At 36.1% G+C, this 18,616-nt stretch overlaps 1 protein-coding gene across 2 annotated transcripts in view; it reads left to right on the forward strand.

Annotated features, from left to right (window-relative positions):
- Positions 1-281: 281 nt before the first annotated feature.
- Positions 282-18,616, forward strand: part of rod (kinetochore component rough deal) — a 76,928-nt gene continuing 58,593 nt past the window's right edge. For both annotated transcript variants that reach the window (XM_083142192.1, XM_083142193.1), the window contains exons 1-9: positions 282-485; positions 1,972-2,111; positions 5,724-5,829; positions 9,107-9,259; positions 10,139-10,232; positions 11,655-11,811; positions 14,114-14,277; positions 15,605-15,832; positions 18,415-18,500. In XM_083142192.1, coding sequence (XP_082998318.1) covers positions 312-485; positions 1,972-2,111; positions 5,724-5,829; positions 9,107-9,259; positions 10,139-10,232; positions 11,655-11,811; positions 14,114-14,277; positions 15,605-15,832; positions 18,415-18,500 — 1,302 coding nt within the window. In that variant the 5' untranslated portion in view covers positions 282-311. The remainder of the gene's footprint in view (positions 486-1,971; positions 2,112-5,723; positions 5,830-9,106; positions 9,260-10,138; positions 10,233-11,654; positions 11,812-14,113; positions 14,278-15,604; positions 15,833-18,414; positions 18,501-18,616) is intronic.

An 18,616-nucleotide genomic window follows, 5' to 3' on the forward strand; every position in this document is an offset into this window, starting at 1 on the left:
TATACAGGGTGATCCAAAAGAATGTTAACACTTCATGGGAAATAGAAAATGTACTACTCACCGTCTACATTTACTTCTTGATTGTAACACCCATGTTTGCATAGACTGTCACACACTAAATGTACTCTATAACACACTAAACATGAATAAATTTGTGTCATTGCAGCAGTTTCCTCCTTTAAGTAAGCAAAATTTTCTATTTCCCATATAGTGTTAGTTAATTTTTTTAATCACCCTGTATATGTTATAATCTGTTTGTTTCTTTCTGCATCTTACAGGATCGCTTCAAGTGTGTTCTGCTTGCATTGAAAATGGCTCCAGTACCTTGGAGTTCAACAATCACTGCCATAACTGAAGAAGCATTGAAACTAAACCACCCACTAACAGATAACATCAGGGATCAGCAGAATTTGGTTTGTGCTAAAGCAGTTCTCAAGAAGTATGCCTTGAAGCAGTGCACAAAGCATTTGGAATTAAGTTATAATGTATGTATTCTGTTGCAAGTTTTTTGTTGTTTGCGAAAATTCAGTAAGTAATTAGCACAACCATTGGTGTCTTATTTTGGAAATAAGACCTTAAAAACACATTTCTGTGGGAACATGAATCCTTCTTTTTAAAAAGTGACTGGAAACATAGACTTGAATGTCTGGAAGCTTTGTTCATTGCAGAAGAACACTGGAATAAATTAAATAATGAAAATGATAACATAGACCCACTATGGAGTTTTCTTTTTCGCAAATGGAGTAAGCCACCATCTTTAAAATTTAATGTAACAGAAAACATCAAGAAACTTTGTGAAAGCAATGATTACCTGATGATATTTGGGAGTCATAATTTTTAAATAAAAAAATAATGTGATGATTTTTTTTTTAATCTGAAATAAAAATAAAGCAGACTGCTTCTTTTTAGTTAAGTTGTTATATTACAACAATGTAACATTGACAACATCCATTGTATACCAAATTATTTTTGTTTTAAAAAATTGTTAACCATTCTTATAACTGTATCTTTAGTCAAACTAAAAATAAATGTCTGATGAAGGGAGCGTGTGTTCTCCTGAAATGTCACAACGAAAAACTGTGTTCTTATGCTTGTAATAACTGTAAACTACAAGAGAAATATTTCTAATAATTTCACCATTATGATATATCTATAATTATCTTAGTTTAAGACAATGTTGTACATTTTGTATATAATCTCCGTTCCATACTTATTTTTTAAAGTGAATGTCTAATATGCAGCTTTTGCATTGCAAAAGCTTAGTTCATGTGGTAACATACATTTATTAAGAAGGTCAACAAAATATTTGAAATTTTATATCAGATTAGTAGAATATCAGTATCAGTAAATGTTATATTAGTACTTCATCAGTATCAACCAAAATTTCGTCAGTCCATCCCTATTATTTATATTTTGAACATCTTTTGTTTATGAAATATACAAGGTCAATAGACACTGTGGTTTACCTTATAATTCACCACACACAGGAGATGTACTACATTGATGTTTAAAGGAAAAAATACTTGACATACCATACCATACCATCTTACACATGGAGACAGTTCCACACTGCAAAACATCAGAAGCAAAATATGAGGCAAGACCAGGGTTGGCCCAGTAGCTCAGTAGAGCAATGGCATGGTATGTCAGAAGACTCTGGTGTAAAATAATGTTACAACCTAAAGAGTAAATGAACAATGAGCGTGAACAGACATCCTAAGCAAAGAGGAGGTTTAGCAGCCAAATAAGAAATAAAGCATGGACTTTCTTCTCTCTCTAATTTCAGATTTAAATTTGACATCGCCTTGCAATCAAGAGCCCCAGGTTCGATACCCAGTGGAGGCACATAGTTTTTCAGATTCCACTGTAGATACAGTCCTGATTAGTCTATCTGTGCATAAAGTGAACTTAGAAAGTATAGCCAAGCCAAGTTTGACAATAAGTATGTCTGATGATTGCTATTTTTTTCAGTTTCGATTGCTTGTTTTGTACATATTCAAAGAAGGCAAAGAAGATGCTTTAGAAGATGCGTTACAACTTGCCATGGGCAAAGGCGAAGCTGAAAAATTGGAGGTTTACATTCTGTACATCCATCATTTACTGGAGACAGGGTATGTTTGTTGTATCATTTATAAGTAACACAGGTTTATTCACTGTCCGGAAATTCTTTGAATTTGCATGTTTATAGAGTTAAAATTCATTTACAAATTCCCTATTTATATCACCTCCAAATGTTGTTTGTTGACTTTCTTGTCACCATTAGTATTTTATTGCATTTAGTATTGACATTAAATAGTATTCTATTGATATATGTATGACCAGGGGTAGAAAAATAGGGGGTGTCTGAATTTTCAAATTCAGTGCTAAAAAGTACAGTTGGCTCTCGATTCTACGACCCCGGATATAACGAACCTCTCGAAGTAACGATCCTTTTCACGGGAACCATGAAAAATTTGGAAAAAAGTTTAAAAATTGAAGGAAGTCTGTCGAAAAGTAAGTTTGTTGCACTCATTTGATTCGCACTCATTCCCTTCATGAGCGCTCTACCGCTTGCAAGTGAGTCTGATCTAAAAATAGACACCACCACACCAGGCTTGAGTGATATCCAATTGCACTTGACCTCTGCCCTCCCCTCCCCCAAATGCACAAATGCTACCCTGCACCCAACAGCCTCTACCCATCGTGCCAGGATTGTTTTGCCATTGATATTTCGCTTGCTCTTGGATACACGAGAAGAGAAGATCGAATGTGCTTTGATGTTGGAGCTACTCTTGGCCTTGTACGTTGCCGAAATCTTCCGGTAACCACCTTCATTCAAAACGTGTTTTTTGTTCCCTGTAACACTTCATAAAAAAGGGAAACTGTTAGACATAATCAAAGCCACATAGACCAACTAAAGATCGTCAACCCACTTAATCTGTTGTCATCCAGGTTTCCGCAAAAGTTTACTTTGATCTTACGTGCATCATAACTCCCATTTCCCACTTTATACGTTTTCCTAACTGTGCTGATGTCATAATATTTTCCAAAAAATGCCCCATTGGCTGACTTCTCCCGCTTTTCCTGTCAGCAAACGTGAAGGGGAAAGGGGGGGAAGCGATGTCGATTGTTTCAGCCACGGTTTTCTTGCTCGTGTGTGCACATGGGCTGATTACAGGAGAGGGTGGAAGTGGGCCCCTCCTCCTTTCCTTTTTTCCTTTGACGTCTAAAATGGAGCAACCAATTCTGGATACATTCTTAAAAATGAGCAAAAACCATAGGACAAATATAAAAAAGTGACCCCCTCCCTCCTTCCCACATTCTCAGCCACTGGCGTGTAGGGCAATGTGATAATTGCAGAATTCAGGTCTTTTTTTATGCTGTTGTCTGCATAGGAAATATTGCCCGTATTATTGTCTGTTGCATGGTAAAATGTTAAGGATCAGTTCTTTCTTCTTCATACTGCTGATAAAAGTTCCATCTTCCAAGTGAGGAGGATTTTCTCTTCGACCACCTGTTGCTTGAACTTCCAGCCGGTCTCCTTGTTTTTACGCTGCAGCTGGCGCCAATGTTTTGTCACTTGCCAATAACAGCAATGACTCATCCAGCACGATGGAAAAAGTCATTGTTTTGAATCTTGCAAAGCTGTTTTGATTTGAATATAAGGAAATTCGATCTCCAGAAAGAAAAACAAGAGTTAAAACAACTTCATGTTCTGCACCTTCTGATAAGCAAAACTGTAAATTTTATTTTATACCTGACACAAGAATAAACTTACTGAACACTCAGAGCAGTGTTGGAAGGAAATGCACAAATATAATCACTGCTTTTCTTCAGAAAAAAGAAAAGAAAAAAAGTACTCCCTAGAAATGAACGCCAAGACCAATTAAAGAACAAAAACATTATTCAAGGGAAAGCTTTTGGAGGAGCGGGTGTATGACATCGAGAATACTCCTAAATCCAACATTAAATCGTCGATTAACGTGGAGTAAATAACGATCTCCCATTTTGATATCTGAAAATGCACAGGTTTCATAAAGCTTCTTTTGAGTTCATTTTATGCTGATGGGCTAATCGAGACTAAATATACAGTTTAAAGTGTGTGTTTCCTTTTTCAGGCTGCCGGACCCTGTGGCCGAGTGGTTAGCACATCGTGCTGCTACGCCAAGGGTCCCGGGTTCGAATCCCACTTGGGCTTGGTTGTTTGTGAATGTCCATTCATCAATTTCATCACTCATCCCAATCTTCGCATTCCCCATTAGCCAAGAGGCACAAAACACAAAGTAAAAAAAACTTAATCAATCAATCAAATCCTTTTTCAGGCTGGATTTCAATGCAAGTTGAGGAAGAGTTTGGACTGCTTCCTGGAATGGGGGAGGGGGATGAATATGAAGTTGGCTGAAGCAAAGAAAACTTAACTTTTTTTACAGCCCCGCTTTTTTTTGTCTGTTGCCTAGAAAGCTTGTGTTGTGTCTCCAGAGAGATCTTATCTTACCAGTTAATCCTGTAACAGACAATGCTCCAGTAGACCCATATAAAAATCCAACATTCATTCTGCCCGATTATCTCCCGATTTTTGCTGGTGCCAGTGTGACTGGTGTCAAGATTCTTCAAATTTCGCTTGTAATAAACGAGCGATTGTTTTCCTTTCTGTAGGTCTCAGTGCAAACGGGTTTCTCATGAACTAGAATTGTAAGAATTTCCTGGAAGAGCAACGACTGCACAATTAAAAGAAAGTAACATTATTTTAAATCCTTTTTTGTGAACACGTTTTAATGTTCTATTTTCCTTATCACAACACGCATCATGTGCATAACAGGTTGTATAACTACCAGGATAAATGGTCTTAACGTCTCCTAGGTATATTTGTGTCAGTTTGAGCTCCGTTTAAGGTCAAAATTGGTGCAAATTCCAATAACGACCCTTTTCCCGGGAACTGTGGTCGTTGTGTCGAGAGTTGACTGTATATATATTTTTTAATGTTTCGAGTTTACTTGTGGAAATTGCTTCTCTTTTTTAATAATAATGAACATAGTGTGTTTACATAGTGTGTTTGTGTGTTTTCTGTATCAATAATTAATAATAATAAACATACCATTGTAAATTTTTGCACCGTAAAATCTGCAGTGATGTGTAGAATCGACCATATATTAGAGTGTATTGTATAGCTATGCATGCTGTTACCTTCTTTAGGAACGCCACTCTGGCACAAGAATTAATTACTTTTTATTCAGTTTTGTATCAAATAATACATTAAATGTGTTAGGATCATATTTCAAAATATGTGGCTTTATCTTAGCGGATTCATGGCTTTCTTAGACCATATTTGAAAAAAAAAAATGAGGCTGTTGAGGAAGAGGGGCTGGCACCTGTATTAGTTTTAGTTTTTTCTACCCTTGTGTATGACACCGTATGTCATAACTTAGCATAATTTGAATTCAAGTAAAGAATGTTTTTAAAGGTCTAAGTTGATTCGATAGTAGTGTCCACCTTTTCAACTGGTGGATGGAAAGCAACAATCAGCGAAAGAAACCAATAGTAATGCCATTTTATTAATAGCCTTGGACTTGCTTAAATGTTTACTGTTGGCATCATCGTTAATATCAGCAAGTGCTGGTAATAAGACCACCAGCAAGTACATCTGAAATGGTATCAGTATAGCATTAGTTTACTATTTTTTTAAATCATCAAAAATCAGATTTTATTAATGGTTAATTACATTTCATTTTCCAATTTTTGTCCAGGAGTGAAAGTGAAGCTATGTCAGTTTTGAACAAGCTTGATAATGAAGATTGCATTAAATGCTGCCAAAGGATAATACTTAAGATGTATTCACTAATTGAAAGGAATGTATGTATATCAACTTTATTTTCCTCATTTAATTATGAAGTGTTTTCATGTAAGTCTGTATAATCGCAGTCATGATAATTAAGTTTTGCTGGTGTATTTATTGTGATGTCTTCCTGTTATTTTGGCTGCTTGTTCTGCTATCTTCATACACCATGGTCAAAACATGGTAACTATCCCATAATTACTTCAGAAGATACATTATAATACTGGAAGAAATATATTTAGTATCTTCCTGTTATCTTCCTGGATAAAAATGTGTTGTTTGTGAAACATATTTTCACGTGGTATATTATTTGAAAATGCAATAAATTACAGATGAGACATATTATTGGTTCTTATCAGCATCGGTCAGAATAGGTATATTGATCTATTGTTTGAAAAATCTGATTGTATGTTTTTCTGAGGATCATAGCTGAAAGGCTTGTAATCTGCTTCATTTCATCCAGAGAGATAAAATGTAGGGATGGGATAGATTCATTGTTAAACTGCCCAATATAAGTGTATCGGTTTATTGGTAAGAATACAGTTAATTTTACCGATCTGATATGCAGGGATTATCCAGAAAATAAGTTCTGTTTGCCAATTAAAAAAACAAAATGTAGTGGAACAAAAACTATTGTGCACTGAAGTATATACCTTGTACTAATTTTCAACATAGTTGCCGCCACTGTTCAGACACTTATCCCCGTTTCGTAGAACTATACCATCTGTGATGTTTCCAAGTGGCAATTTCATGAACAGCGACTGGGAAATGTGTGTAAAATGTGCCAACAGCGGCAAGGGCAGATTAAAGTGGGGGTAGCAACCATCCCCTCCAAGGCCCTTGAGGGGGCATCGTGGGAAACTTCCACCGAGGACCTACTTTATTTTTTCATATATTGATAAATAATTTACACAGTTTGAATGAAATATAACACACCTAGTGTCAATTAAGGATCGTACAAGAGAGGAATAAAGGGCTCCCCACTTCCGAGGGTCGACAGACCTTTAAGGGCCTTATTTTATTTCTTAAATAATATGAACGGTTGAAATGCAACAAAGTAAATATTGTGGTATTTTCAAAAGAGCTATCATTATTGAGGAGATGGGGACGATGAAAGGTATGAGGCGATGAGTGACAGGCAGCAAATAAAGATAAAAATGACGAAAAATTGGGGGACAAATGATAATGAGGTGACAATAGAGAGGGGGGGGGCGACGAGGGACAGGGGGAGCGAACAAAGATAGGAATGAGGAAGGATGGAGGTGACAAATGATAAGAGGGCGATGAGAGACATGGGGAAGCGAACAAAGATAAGAATGGCGAAGAATGATAAAGGGGCGATGACAGACAAGGGGCAAACAAAGATAAGAATGATGAAGGGCCGATGAATGATAAGGGTGAGACAAGAGAAGGGGGCGAATAAGTATAAGAATGACGAAAGATAAAGGTGATGAATGATAAGGGTATGACAAGAGAGAGGGGGCACAAATGATAAGAGGGCGAGGAGAGAGAGGGGAGCATACAAAGATAAGAATGACGAAGGATGGGCCAATGAAAGGAATGAGGCAATGAGAGACAGGGGGTGAATAAAGATAAGGATGACGAAAGATAGGAGGCGATGAGAGACAGGGGCGAACTAATGTAAGGATGACGAAGAAAGGGGGAGGGGCAACGAAAGATAAGCATGAAATGAACTTAAGGTGAAGGACTATAATAATATTACTAGGTTGGATGAAAGGAGTCAGGAGATGACCGCCCCTTCACAGAAATTCTAGAAAATATTCCTGTCACCTCTGCTACCTCTCATTTATTGCATGCACTGTTACTGTGTAAAGGCCTTAGCCAGAGAGAGAGAGCAGCTGACATGTACCCGGATGCCACTAGGGTGGTGGTGAAAACATTTAGACAAACTACAACTATCAGTCTGAGAAGCTTTCTGCAAGAGCAAATTAAAGGCTTGGGGAGGTGATCATTCTTTTTTTGCACCTCCCACAATGGCTTTTTTTGTTTTTTTAGTTATTTATAAATTTGCAAAATTGGAATGATATATATCAAACACTGAGGCATTTTATGACATACCCAAGACCTAAAAATTAGCAACCATGGGAGGTGACACAGCAGTGCTTTTCTTGCCTGTTGGAACAAGACATAGGTTAAGCTGCTCCACTGTTTCCGGCAGTGACATCTTTTGTAATTAAAATCAAGTAGTTGTGATTTTTGAGAAATCTATTAGTCTTTATTTTATTCAAGTTAAACAACTTACAATGATTTGTGTGCTCAGCAAACGTTGTAGTATTTTATACAGTGCTATAAAAACCGAAGGTTCAAGCTTTGGGGCTGTGGACCCCCATCCAACTTTTTAAAAAAAATTAGAATGAATATTCATTTTTTTCTTAGTTCTATAGTTAAATAAAGATGAAATTGAAGAAAACAATAATGTATCACTTATTAAGTAACACAGGCTTGTGTTAAACTTATATGCAGCAGGACGCTGCAAGATTGAATAGAGACTTTGGCGGGCCTTTAACAAAATAGTTTCCTCGTAATTCGGTGCTCTTTGATTTATCAAAAAACGAACTTCAAAAGTGTACCAGCAACGTTAGTTCTAATCTTGTACACCCAATACATTAAGACACTATACAATGGAAGATATCACAATCAGTGGCGTGCCTAGGATTTTTGAAAGGGGATGTACGTTCTTTTTTAGAAATACTGGGACAAATGTAGATGTCAACTTGGCAATGAGATTTGCAAAGATTTGACATGTAGTCTGAGACAAGATCCGATATTATCACTCCTTTTGAATACATTTTTTTCTACATTTTTCTTATTGATGGGTTACTGAATGCATTTTCTCACTTTTCTTTATTGTACATAATGTGTTTGGTTGTAGCTATGTCATTTTTCACAGAATATGTGTGTTCCTGGCAACCTTGCAGGCACCTCTTCATGACAGAAAATAACGTCACAAATGTGATCAAATGTTGTGTTGGGTTGGCAGCATTCAGGTGACAAAAGGGCTTTTTTGGACGACTGTAGTACCGAAAGGATGCTCAGAGAAAAATGTTACTGAGAAAAGTTATTTGTTTTGATGTCCTCTATACGTTTCTGTGGTCCGTGGGCGCCATTAAAATAACACCCTGTATATTGGATTTGTACAACATCTGCTTCAGAAATCATGTTTACGGCCTGGATGACCTCTGCAATGATGCCAAAGCGAGTCTCAGGATTTTTTTTTATTTATTTATGTATTAATACTTTATTTAGATATTGACTTGTTTGTTTCAATTTAAGATGCTAGGGCCTTTTGAAGATAGCTACATGGGAGTTTTCAATCAAGTTATATCCAAGCTGGAGAAAGTTTTAGATGAAACCTTACCAAGTTCGAAAAAGTTTATAATGGAGGAATTACCAATTGATGAGATAAGGAATACACTCAAGCTGAAGGTAAGATTGTATTGTAAAATCAATGATATAAATATACTACTGTGCCTAAAAAATTACTGGGATCTTGCATTGCACTAAAAATAAATCTGAACCAAATTGGTGATATTTTTATTTGCCATTTAGTGCAATATATATATATATTACTTAATTGGTATCTGCTGACGAATGTATATACGTTCTATTATAAAATTGCTCATAATTTTCCCATTCGGTGATTAAGTACAGATTTTTGCCATCTTGTTGTTGTTTTTATTGGTATAAAAGTGCAATTCGTGCACAGTCTTGTTTTGTAAACCATTTGTATTATGTAGCTTCTTTTCCTTAGGCAAAGCCCATGATTGTCATACAGTAAGTAAGCAAAGGACTCTTCCAAGTACTTTCTGAAATATTGATAATTTTAAGTCTGATTGGTTTGAGTCCACTTTATACACAGAATTTTAAATCTGATTGGTTTGAGTCCACTTTATACACAGAAAGGCTAATCAGGACTGGACCTACAGTTTAATGTGGGATTCGAACCATTATGAGCCTCCACAAGGTATTGACCTTGAACTCCTTGATTACTAGACGAAGACGGTACCACTATGCCATTGGGGCTGCCCAAATCTGGATGGTATAATTCCCGTTTCAATATTGTTAAGATATAATATTGGCCCATCTGGTTGGTATAAAATCAGTTTCAATATTGATAAGATTCAATATTGGCTCATCCTTAAGTAAATGTATGGAAATACTTCTGTGTTGTTTTTTTTGGTAGAAGTATTGTAGAATTTCAACTCCCCCCCCCACTACTCTCCAGTATTTTTCTTGTTACACTGTAGTGGTTTTATTCATGAATTTGGTTTGAAATCATGTATTCATTTGTACTTGATGTTCCAGGTTGACTTCAATAAGACTGTTCCACTTAAAGAGTACAGTGATTGTGGAGCACGACAGAAGCTTCTTCAAGAATGCATTGGAAGTTTCATTCAGGGTAATTTCACACATTTCCTTATGATATCTGTTTTATTGTGTTAACCTTTAGCAGGTGGCACCTCTCACGTGTGTGTGTAGTGTCTCAGGATTGGACTTGTTATGCATGCACTTTTCAATCTTTGAGCAATGTACAAAAAATTATAACTTGAGAGTTAATTGTTGTAGAGATATGAAATTGGTTTTGTTTTGCTTTTTTTTTTTCAGAATGAACCAGGCTTTAAGCAGATGTGAAATTTATACATTTTACATGTTGTACCTCACAGTAATGAAAGTTAAATGAAGAAGAAAAAGAAAATTGAATTTTTTCCAAAGAAAGAGACGTTAGGTATGCCCATGTGGCCTACTCAATAGATCAATATGAATGAGGTGTTTTTTTTTTAATTCCACTTTATGCACAGAAAGTCTAAACAGGACTGGACCTACAGTTTAAAGTGTAATCTGAATCACTATGTGCCTTCACCAGGTATGGAACCCGAGACCCAAAATGAATGAAAAATGTAGCATGTATCAGTGGTACATTCCTATAATCATGCAAAGTTTCATTGAAAATAGTCTGGTACTTCTTGGGGGGAAAATAATAACAATATGTAAGAGAAGTAGTGTTGCCAACTTATGGGGAACATTTCTGGAAAATCGCTTCTATGGGTGCTAGATGGACCAAATTTGGAGGAGAGAGAGTGACAAAGACCATTCTTTGAGGACTTGTAATGTCCGTCCCCAATTTTAAAAAAAATGAAATTTTGAAAATTGAGTGTTTTTCACTGGACCCCTAATTGTTGCATGTTGTGAACATGTTCTTTTGTTTTCATTATTACATGTTAATGTAAAAATATCAGCAAAAAATGGTGGTTGAGGAGTTGTAGCCCATTTTATAAGATTACTCCGTAATACTCAGACGAAGAACAAAGACATTTTTAATTTGTGCTTGTTAATAATGGTTGCAATGGATATATTACTTACGTGAAATTTAGAAATTTCGTATTTCACGTTGTACAATTTAATAGTTAAAAACCTATTAATTTCAAAGATCCTCTGTCTTCATTCACTAAGGGTACAGCATCTGGAGTGGAGAGAGAGTGAGTGAGAGTGTGAGTGAGTGTGTGTGTGTGTGTCATACGTTCACATGTACACAAATGAACAAAAGAGACAGAACTGAAATATCATGTGTAGTTCTGAAGAAACAACACATTAATTGCTACCATGTGGTGCTGGTAAGACAGCTTTACCACAAGTTCACTAAAAGGTTGTTGATTCAAGCACTGTTGTCTCAAATTGTGAAGCAATTGTTACTACAGTGTAAATTAAATATTTATGAATCAGTATAGGCATGAGCAGATGGATACTACTTGCAAGAGCTAATCTTACTAACTATCATTTCATGGTGGTCCATCCATAATGTTTATACTATCTTCCTTCACAGAAGATGCCAAACTTGGAGAGGATGAGGTATTCCAGCTCTACACAAAATCTGAGAGGCTGGCCACCATCTTGCAGTTTCCACCAGAAGAAGGAACCGTGGAATTGGCTACAAAACTCATTGAGAAAGGCAGGATAATGGACAGCTCAAAAGTTACTGAGTATGTTGATTTAGTAAGGGTTCTAATAATTTCACAAACAAAAGGTAAAAAAAAAAAGTGTTCCCCTGTGCATAGCACCACGCCATGAAGGCGTATAGGGGGTGTGGGGGTAACGCCCCACACTTTCTTGATCCGGTCGTGAGTGGGGGTGATGTGATCAGCATCACGCCCCTGACCGCCTTTACCCCCCAGGGTTTCCCCCAGGTACCCATGTTATTCGACGCTGGGTGGTCGCCGGGGCCGCTTCCACCGTTAGAAAAGTTCCCGGATTTGAACCGGCCGGGGATCGAACCCGGGACCTTGAGCATGGTAGTCAGACGCGTTACCGACTGAGCCACCGCGGCCACTAATTTCACAAACAATTGTGAGCATATTGATACTGACATATAATGTATTTTAGTTACTACCAGGGATAAAAAATACACAGTGTGGCCGGTTGTCACGGGGCCTGAAAATTTTCACCTGGCGACTGATTTTTAAATCCAGTTCTGAAAAACATTTTTTTTTCACTTTTTCTAGTTTGGTTACTTTTTTTAAAATCAACAAGTACAGTGTGTGTTTTTTCTGCATAGTGTGTATCATTAAATCAGAATAATAAAGATGCGATTATAAATGTTGAACTTTTGCTAGCCAAATTTTAAAATCCGCAGCAATATGGCAAGACTGCCATATATTACAATGTACCAGGTTACCAGGATAGACCATTCCAATGTAAGAATAATTACTTTTAATCCAATCTTGTTTTAATTAATAAATTAAGGGTTTTAAGATCACATTTCGTAGCTTCTCTTATTTAGATTCATTGCTTTCTTAGCCCGTATTTGCCAAAAAAAAAAGGAAAGGCTGACTCCTGAGAAAAAGGGGCTGGCACCAGGCACGTATCTAGAAATATATTTTGGGAGGGAAACCAAGTGTCTCAAAATAATAACAATAATGACAATGTTTAAATTAAAATAATTATAATTGTATTAAATTAATTAAAATATTCAAATTAATTAATTTTATATCATTTTAATTAATTATATTTTATTACATGAATAGGTAAGAAATGGCATAAGGATAGTGATATAACAGGACATATTCATTTTTAATAAAATTAAAAAAAAACTGCCTTGGCAAAAAATTAATGTCAAATGGATAAAGAATTGAATATCAAAAAAGAATGTGAAATCCAGTTGACGAAAAGTATAGTTTCTGGTAATATTTATTATTATAAGTAGTAATAAATCTTGCAAAAATCTACTTTGGTACTGTCATTGAATGTCGTATGATCCCAATATAATCCTTGCCTTCCAATAAGTGTGGCAGAAATAAATAACCCTCTATTAAACAAGTATATTTTCATGATTTAATTTTAATACTTTGTAAGTCAGACCCCTCCTAATACGTCCTTGGCTGGCATCTGAATTATGTTTAGCTTTGTCTATCCCTGGTTACTAATATATTCTTGAAGTACACAACAAATGGCCAACAGGAAGTGCTGCCATCTTTACTTCCTGTCAGCCAGGCAGCCATATTGAATAAAATATAGTCAGTTGTCAGCCTGAGATGGGATCAGGAAGACATTGCCTTTACCTTCAATTTTAACCTTTTTAATCCAACATTCCTTCCCATGTTTTAAACTTAGACTGTTCTTGTCCTAATTCCTGAGGAAGCCATATGATGTGCCGAAAGCTAGTGTAACTGAAAAGTAAGTACATGCCATTATTACATGCCATATACATACATATTATAAACATCGTGTTTGGATCTTCGGGGTTTACATTATTCACATTTAAACATCATATAAATGAAATATCTTCAAATGTAAATTCACTTATGCAAGATGATCAGCCATTTTATGCATTTATACTAGATAATCAGCCATTTTATGCAAAATCCATTTTTGAAAAAATATTGATAGAGAATTCATTAAAATTTTACGTATTTATGAGGTTATTTAGATTCACAAAAGTGTCAGTCAGCATGTTTCCTTCCACATATAAGCAGTCTCTGAATAAGTACAGTGGAAATCAGATTTTACATTTTCCTACATTACACATTCAATGTTGATGGTTTAAACATAGCAAAATGCCATAAGATTTTCCTGCATTTTAAGTTTTTTCAACTTGGTCCCTCCAAAAACGAGGTTCCACTGTATTTACTTACATCAGTGATTAAATTCAACCCTATATATTGTATCAGTAGTGGCTCACTCTCATGAATTGTTCATTTCTGCGTGTGATGAAAGTTTAAAAATGGCAAGATGTTTTTGTTACACCCTGTGACAAAGCAAATTTGAACCTTTATATTTTGATTTCAGGAAATTTGACTGCTTGAGGGAGAATCAATTTGCCGCATCCAAGCTCTACAATCTTTCTTATAATCTAATAACGAGCCCAATCAACAGTGATTCCAACTCTACTCGGATTAGTTCACTGGTTGGTCATCAACTAGCCAAACAAGCTACAGTCTGCTGTAGTTCAGGTATGTTTCTTCATGATAGAGTTTCAACCAATTATTTTCTGTAAATTGTAGAAATGGGACAATTTAATCAGTTTTCTGTCAGTATTGGCCAATACATGCAGTATACATGTATCAGTTTATATCAGTAAAATTCATAATTACCTTCAAACTGGCCTGGATATCCTGGAATACTTGGAAAAGTCTAGGAAATTATGCTATGAGTAAAAAAGTTAAAAATTCAATCAGGAATTTTGAAATATGCCCGAAAACCTGGGAACCTCAAGTGTTTTTTGAACTTGCCAAACTTTGGGAATGAAAATAAATTCATTTTTTTCTTGAATCAGCTTCCTGGAAAAGTCAGGGAATTAAGCCCAGTCAAGTAACAAGTCAGGGAATTTCATCAAAATTCTTTAAATCCTGGAAGTCTGGGAATAAACCCAGAAGTGCAAAAGTCATGTAAAAAGTTGGGGTATTTAATCAAAATTGTGGGGAAACATGGAAAAGTTAGCGAATTAAACCAAGTAGTGAAATGGTCATGGAATTTCATTATTATTCTCGAAAAATTGGAAAAGTCACTGAATTAAGCACATTAGTGCAATAGGCATAATATGTCAGGAAATTTTATCAATATTCTGAAAACCTAGAAAAGTCTGAATTAAGGCCAGTAATGAAAAAGTCTTGTATTAAATCAAGGAATTTTATCAAAATTCTTAACCTGGAAAAGTCAGGGAATATAAAATTCCATTATTTTACATTTGGTGAATGTGAATTTTTCACATATTACTAAACTCCAACTAAACACAACAGATTTTTTTTGTGTAAAAAAGAAATACTTTTTAAAATGGGGTCTCTTGATTGATTGATTGATTTGCTTTATTTTACTTTGCTTTTTGTGCAACTTTTTGGCTAATTTGCAAAGATGGGGATAAGTGATGATGTGATGAAATTGATGAATGGACACTCACAAACATCCATTCCCAGGCTGGGATTCGATCCTGAGACCCCTGGCATCATAGCGCGATATGCTAACCACTCTGCCATTGGGGGGTCTTGGATCAGAAGTCAATTTTTTCACACTGTAAATATACTGTAAACTGAGTATGGTCATTTAAAATTTCAGAATAGGCTGGAAATGTATTTGAACATTGCCTGGAAAGAAAACTCAAAAAGTCTGTGAATTTGATTTGACAGAATGAGTAGAAACGCTTCTTTTTTATTTTTGTACACTTAAACAGAGAAAGTCTAATGAAATGATTTGCAAGTGCTGTCTCAAGAAATGTTATTTTTGTCACCAATTGCATCCAATTACAAAAAAAATGTCATCTATACTTTCTTATTTTTTCCGTAGAGATGCTGATGGACTGTTTGGAGCTCTGTAAGTGGTCATCTTTTTCACATTCCTTCGATGAGATTGTGACTGCTGACCCATTCAGATCACCCTCCAACACAATCCAGAGGGACCCTTTGAATAAGTGGAGATTCACCCCTTTGTACCAGGAACTTACATCCTACCCTGACAAAGGCTCCATCTCAAATGATATTAGGAATGTTATTGCCATCTGCGTGCCAAAACCATGTAAGTCTCTCATAGGTGCATCGTACAATATGTAGGTAGAGTTATCAGTAGATGTAATTTCACAACATAAATTGTCATAACAGCCAGTCTTTCTATTAAATTTCAAACTTAGATAAATTGACTTAATATCTGCTTTTATGATAATTTGATACATGAAATTAATAAATTATGTACCATGAAAAGTCACGAAAGGTTAACACGTTAACTGCCAGGGTGGTTACATCAATTTTGCCTCCTTCGCCAAGGGGTTATTGGACTTTATTTCGCAAATTCGAAAGTTTCGCTTTTTTTTTCCATGTAAAAAATACAACAGTCAAAAAAACTTTTAATGCGCACTCGACTACCATGCCTTGTTGGTCATGCTTTATGTGCATCATTGTTACACACCCTTGGAACAATAAAGTCAAGTCACATGTTTCGGTCACAATGACCAACATGGCATGATTGGTATGCACCAGTTTCAGTCATCATGACCAACATGGCAGTTAACATGTTAAATATGCACATCTGTATGTTAACCTTTAGCCGCCTGACGGTCGAAATTTCGACCGCCACATGTGAACCCCTTAACGCCAGATGCTCGATATTTCAACCAGCAGCGCACCACATCAATTAACGTGCGATTTCTCAAAAACTACACACAATATTTCAGTTCTGACTTTTTTTATCTTTAGTATACATACGAAGGTATGTCATACTCGAATTACAAAACAATACATCCATTGTTACTACTATTAACAAGCGAAGTTTGAAAAAGTCCTTATTTTCCCTTTGCTACTGCCTATTATTATGGGATAGATTTCTAAAAGTGGCTATAACTTGTAAACTACTGCATCTTTTTGAAAAATAATACATTCTAGAAGCAAGAATGAGTAAAAAAACAACATTTTAAGCAACGTACGACAATTAAGAATTCAGGGGGGACGTTGGGGCAAAGACCTGATTCTTGAAATTTGCTCCGGCCACGTGTTAGCACACGTCAGCAATTAACGTGTTATTTCTTGAAAACTATACAATGTATTTCAGTTCTGTCTTCATTAGTTTACGTGTAAAGGTATTCTATACTGCAATTACAAAACTACGTTCATTGTTACTATTATTAACAAGCGTCGTTTGAAAAAGCCCTTTGTTTCCCTTTTGTTACTATGGGATAAATTGAAGATAAAAGGATATAACTGCTGAATTATTGCATCTTTTTGAACAATTTAAATTCTAAATGAAAGAATGAGTAAAAAGCAACATTTTAAGTAACATTCGAAAATTAAGGGTTAAAGGGGGGAAAGCAGAAGCAAAGGCCCAAATTTCGAAATTTTCCGTAATTACGCAAAATTCCTGAATGCCGTAATTTCCATTTTTTTAAAGTTTCGGTGCATGCATTACATATCCTCATAGAGTGGTGTTTTGCCGTGCTTCCCTCCAAATTTGGTTCATCCAGCGTCCATAGGGCCGATTCTAGAAGCAAAATTCCGGACATTGTCCCAAAGCTGGCAACACTGCTGAGTTATACAGGGTGTCCAAAAAGTAACTGTGCAGTGGAAATGTTGAAGTGAAATTTGAAGTTGTACTTAGGGCAGTGCAGTTTTCTCTACAGGAGATGCTGAAAATGTCCTCCTCCGACCTGAAGACATGTCTGCACACGACGCTCCTTATTGTTAAACACTTTATGGAGGGTTTCTGGAGTTATCTGTCCAATGTGCTGGGTAATGGCTCTCTGCATCTCAGCCAGTGTGTGAGGATTTTCTGTGAGCCCCACAAAAAAAAAAAAATCCGGGGGAGTGAGGTCTGGAGACCTAGAAGGCCAGAGTCCACGGGAGATTATGCGGTCACCAAAAAATTCTTCCAAAAAATGGAGTGATGCCCGAGCCGCGTGTTCTCTTTGCATTTCACAGTTACTTTTCGGACACGCTGTATAATGTTATTATTTTCTTACTCAAGAAGTAGCAGTCTGACTGATTTCAATGAAACTTGGCAGTGTTGTAGGAATGTGCCACCGTTACATACTACATTTTTACGTTCTCTTCTGTCTATTGAAGGGGGGACAGGGACAGGAATGTATTCCAACTTTTAAAAAAATCTACTTTCTTCTTCTTATTCATTATTGGGATGCACAGTGTATAAATTTTACCTCCGCTTAAAGCCCTGTCTTTAAGAAAGAAAACAAAACCAATTTCATATGTCTACGACAATTAGTTCTTGAGTTACAATTTGTTTTGTACTTTGCGGCAAGTTTGAAAAGCACGTGCTTGAAAATGCACAGGCGTGAATGAGAACACAGGCGTGCGAGAGGTCTGGCAGCTAAAGGTTAAATATGACTGGGACCTGCTTCATTGTTATAGTAGTACACCCCAGTAACTGCAGTCTTACAGACCAACAAGGCTCTGAAGCCTGGACTCATGTCCAGTGTGGATCTCTTTGGGTTCCTGTTGTCCTGTGATTGTGCTGAGTGCTTAAAATATCATATTGATCCACTCCTAATGTGTAGGAATTTGCATTATCCTTTGGTTTTCCAACATGAGTTCTATATTGTCCAATTTTTAAAGCCAGATTATTTATTTCTTTGTATATATTTGTCATTATTACAGGTAAAAATCATCTACCATTTACATTTTGTTGGATTAGAAACCAATTGAAACTTGACAGTTCTCTTCCCGAAAGTGACAGAATCAAGGTTGGTCCTGTTTATTAATTTGTCTATGTACGATACTTCCTTAATACCTTTGCATAGAGTAAGTCAGTTCAGTTCTAGTAGAAGTTGGGAAATGTAATATTAATATGAATTAATTG

Source organism: Lepisma saccharinum, chromosome 20 (assembly GCF_977018435.1).
Source record: "Lepisma saccharinum chromosome 20, izLepSacc3.1, whole genome shotgun sequence".
Lineage (NCBI taxonomy): Eukaryota > Metazoa > Arthropoda > Insecta > Zygentoma > Lepismatidae > Lepisma > Lepisma saccharinum.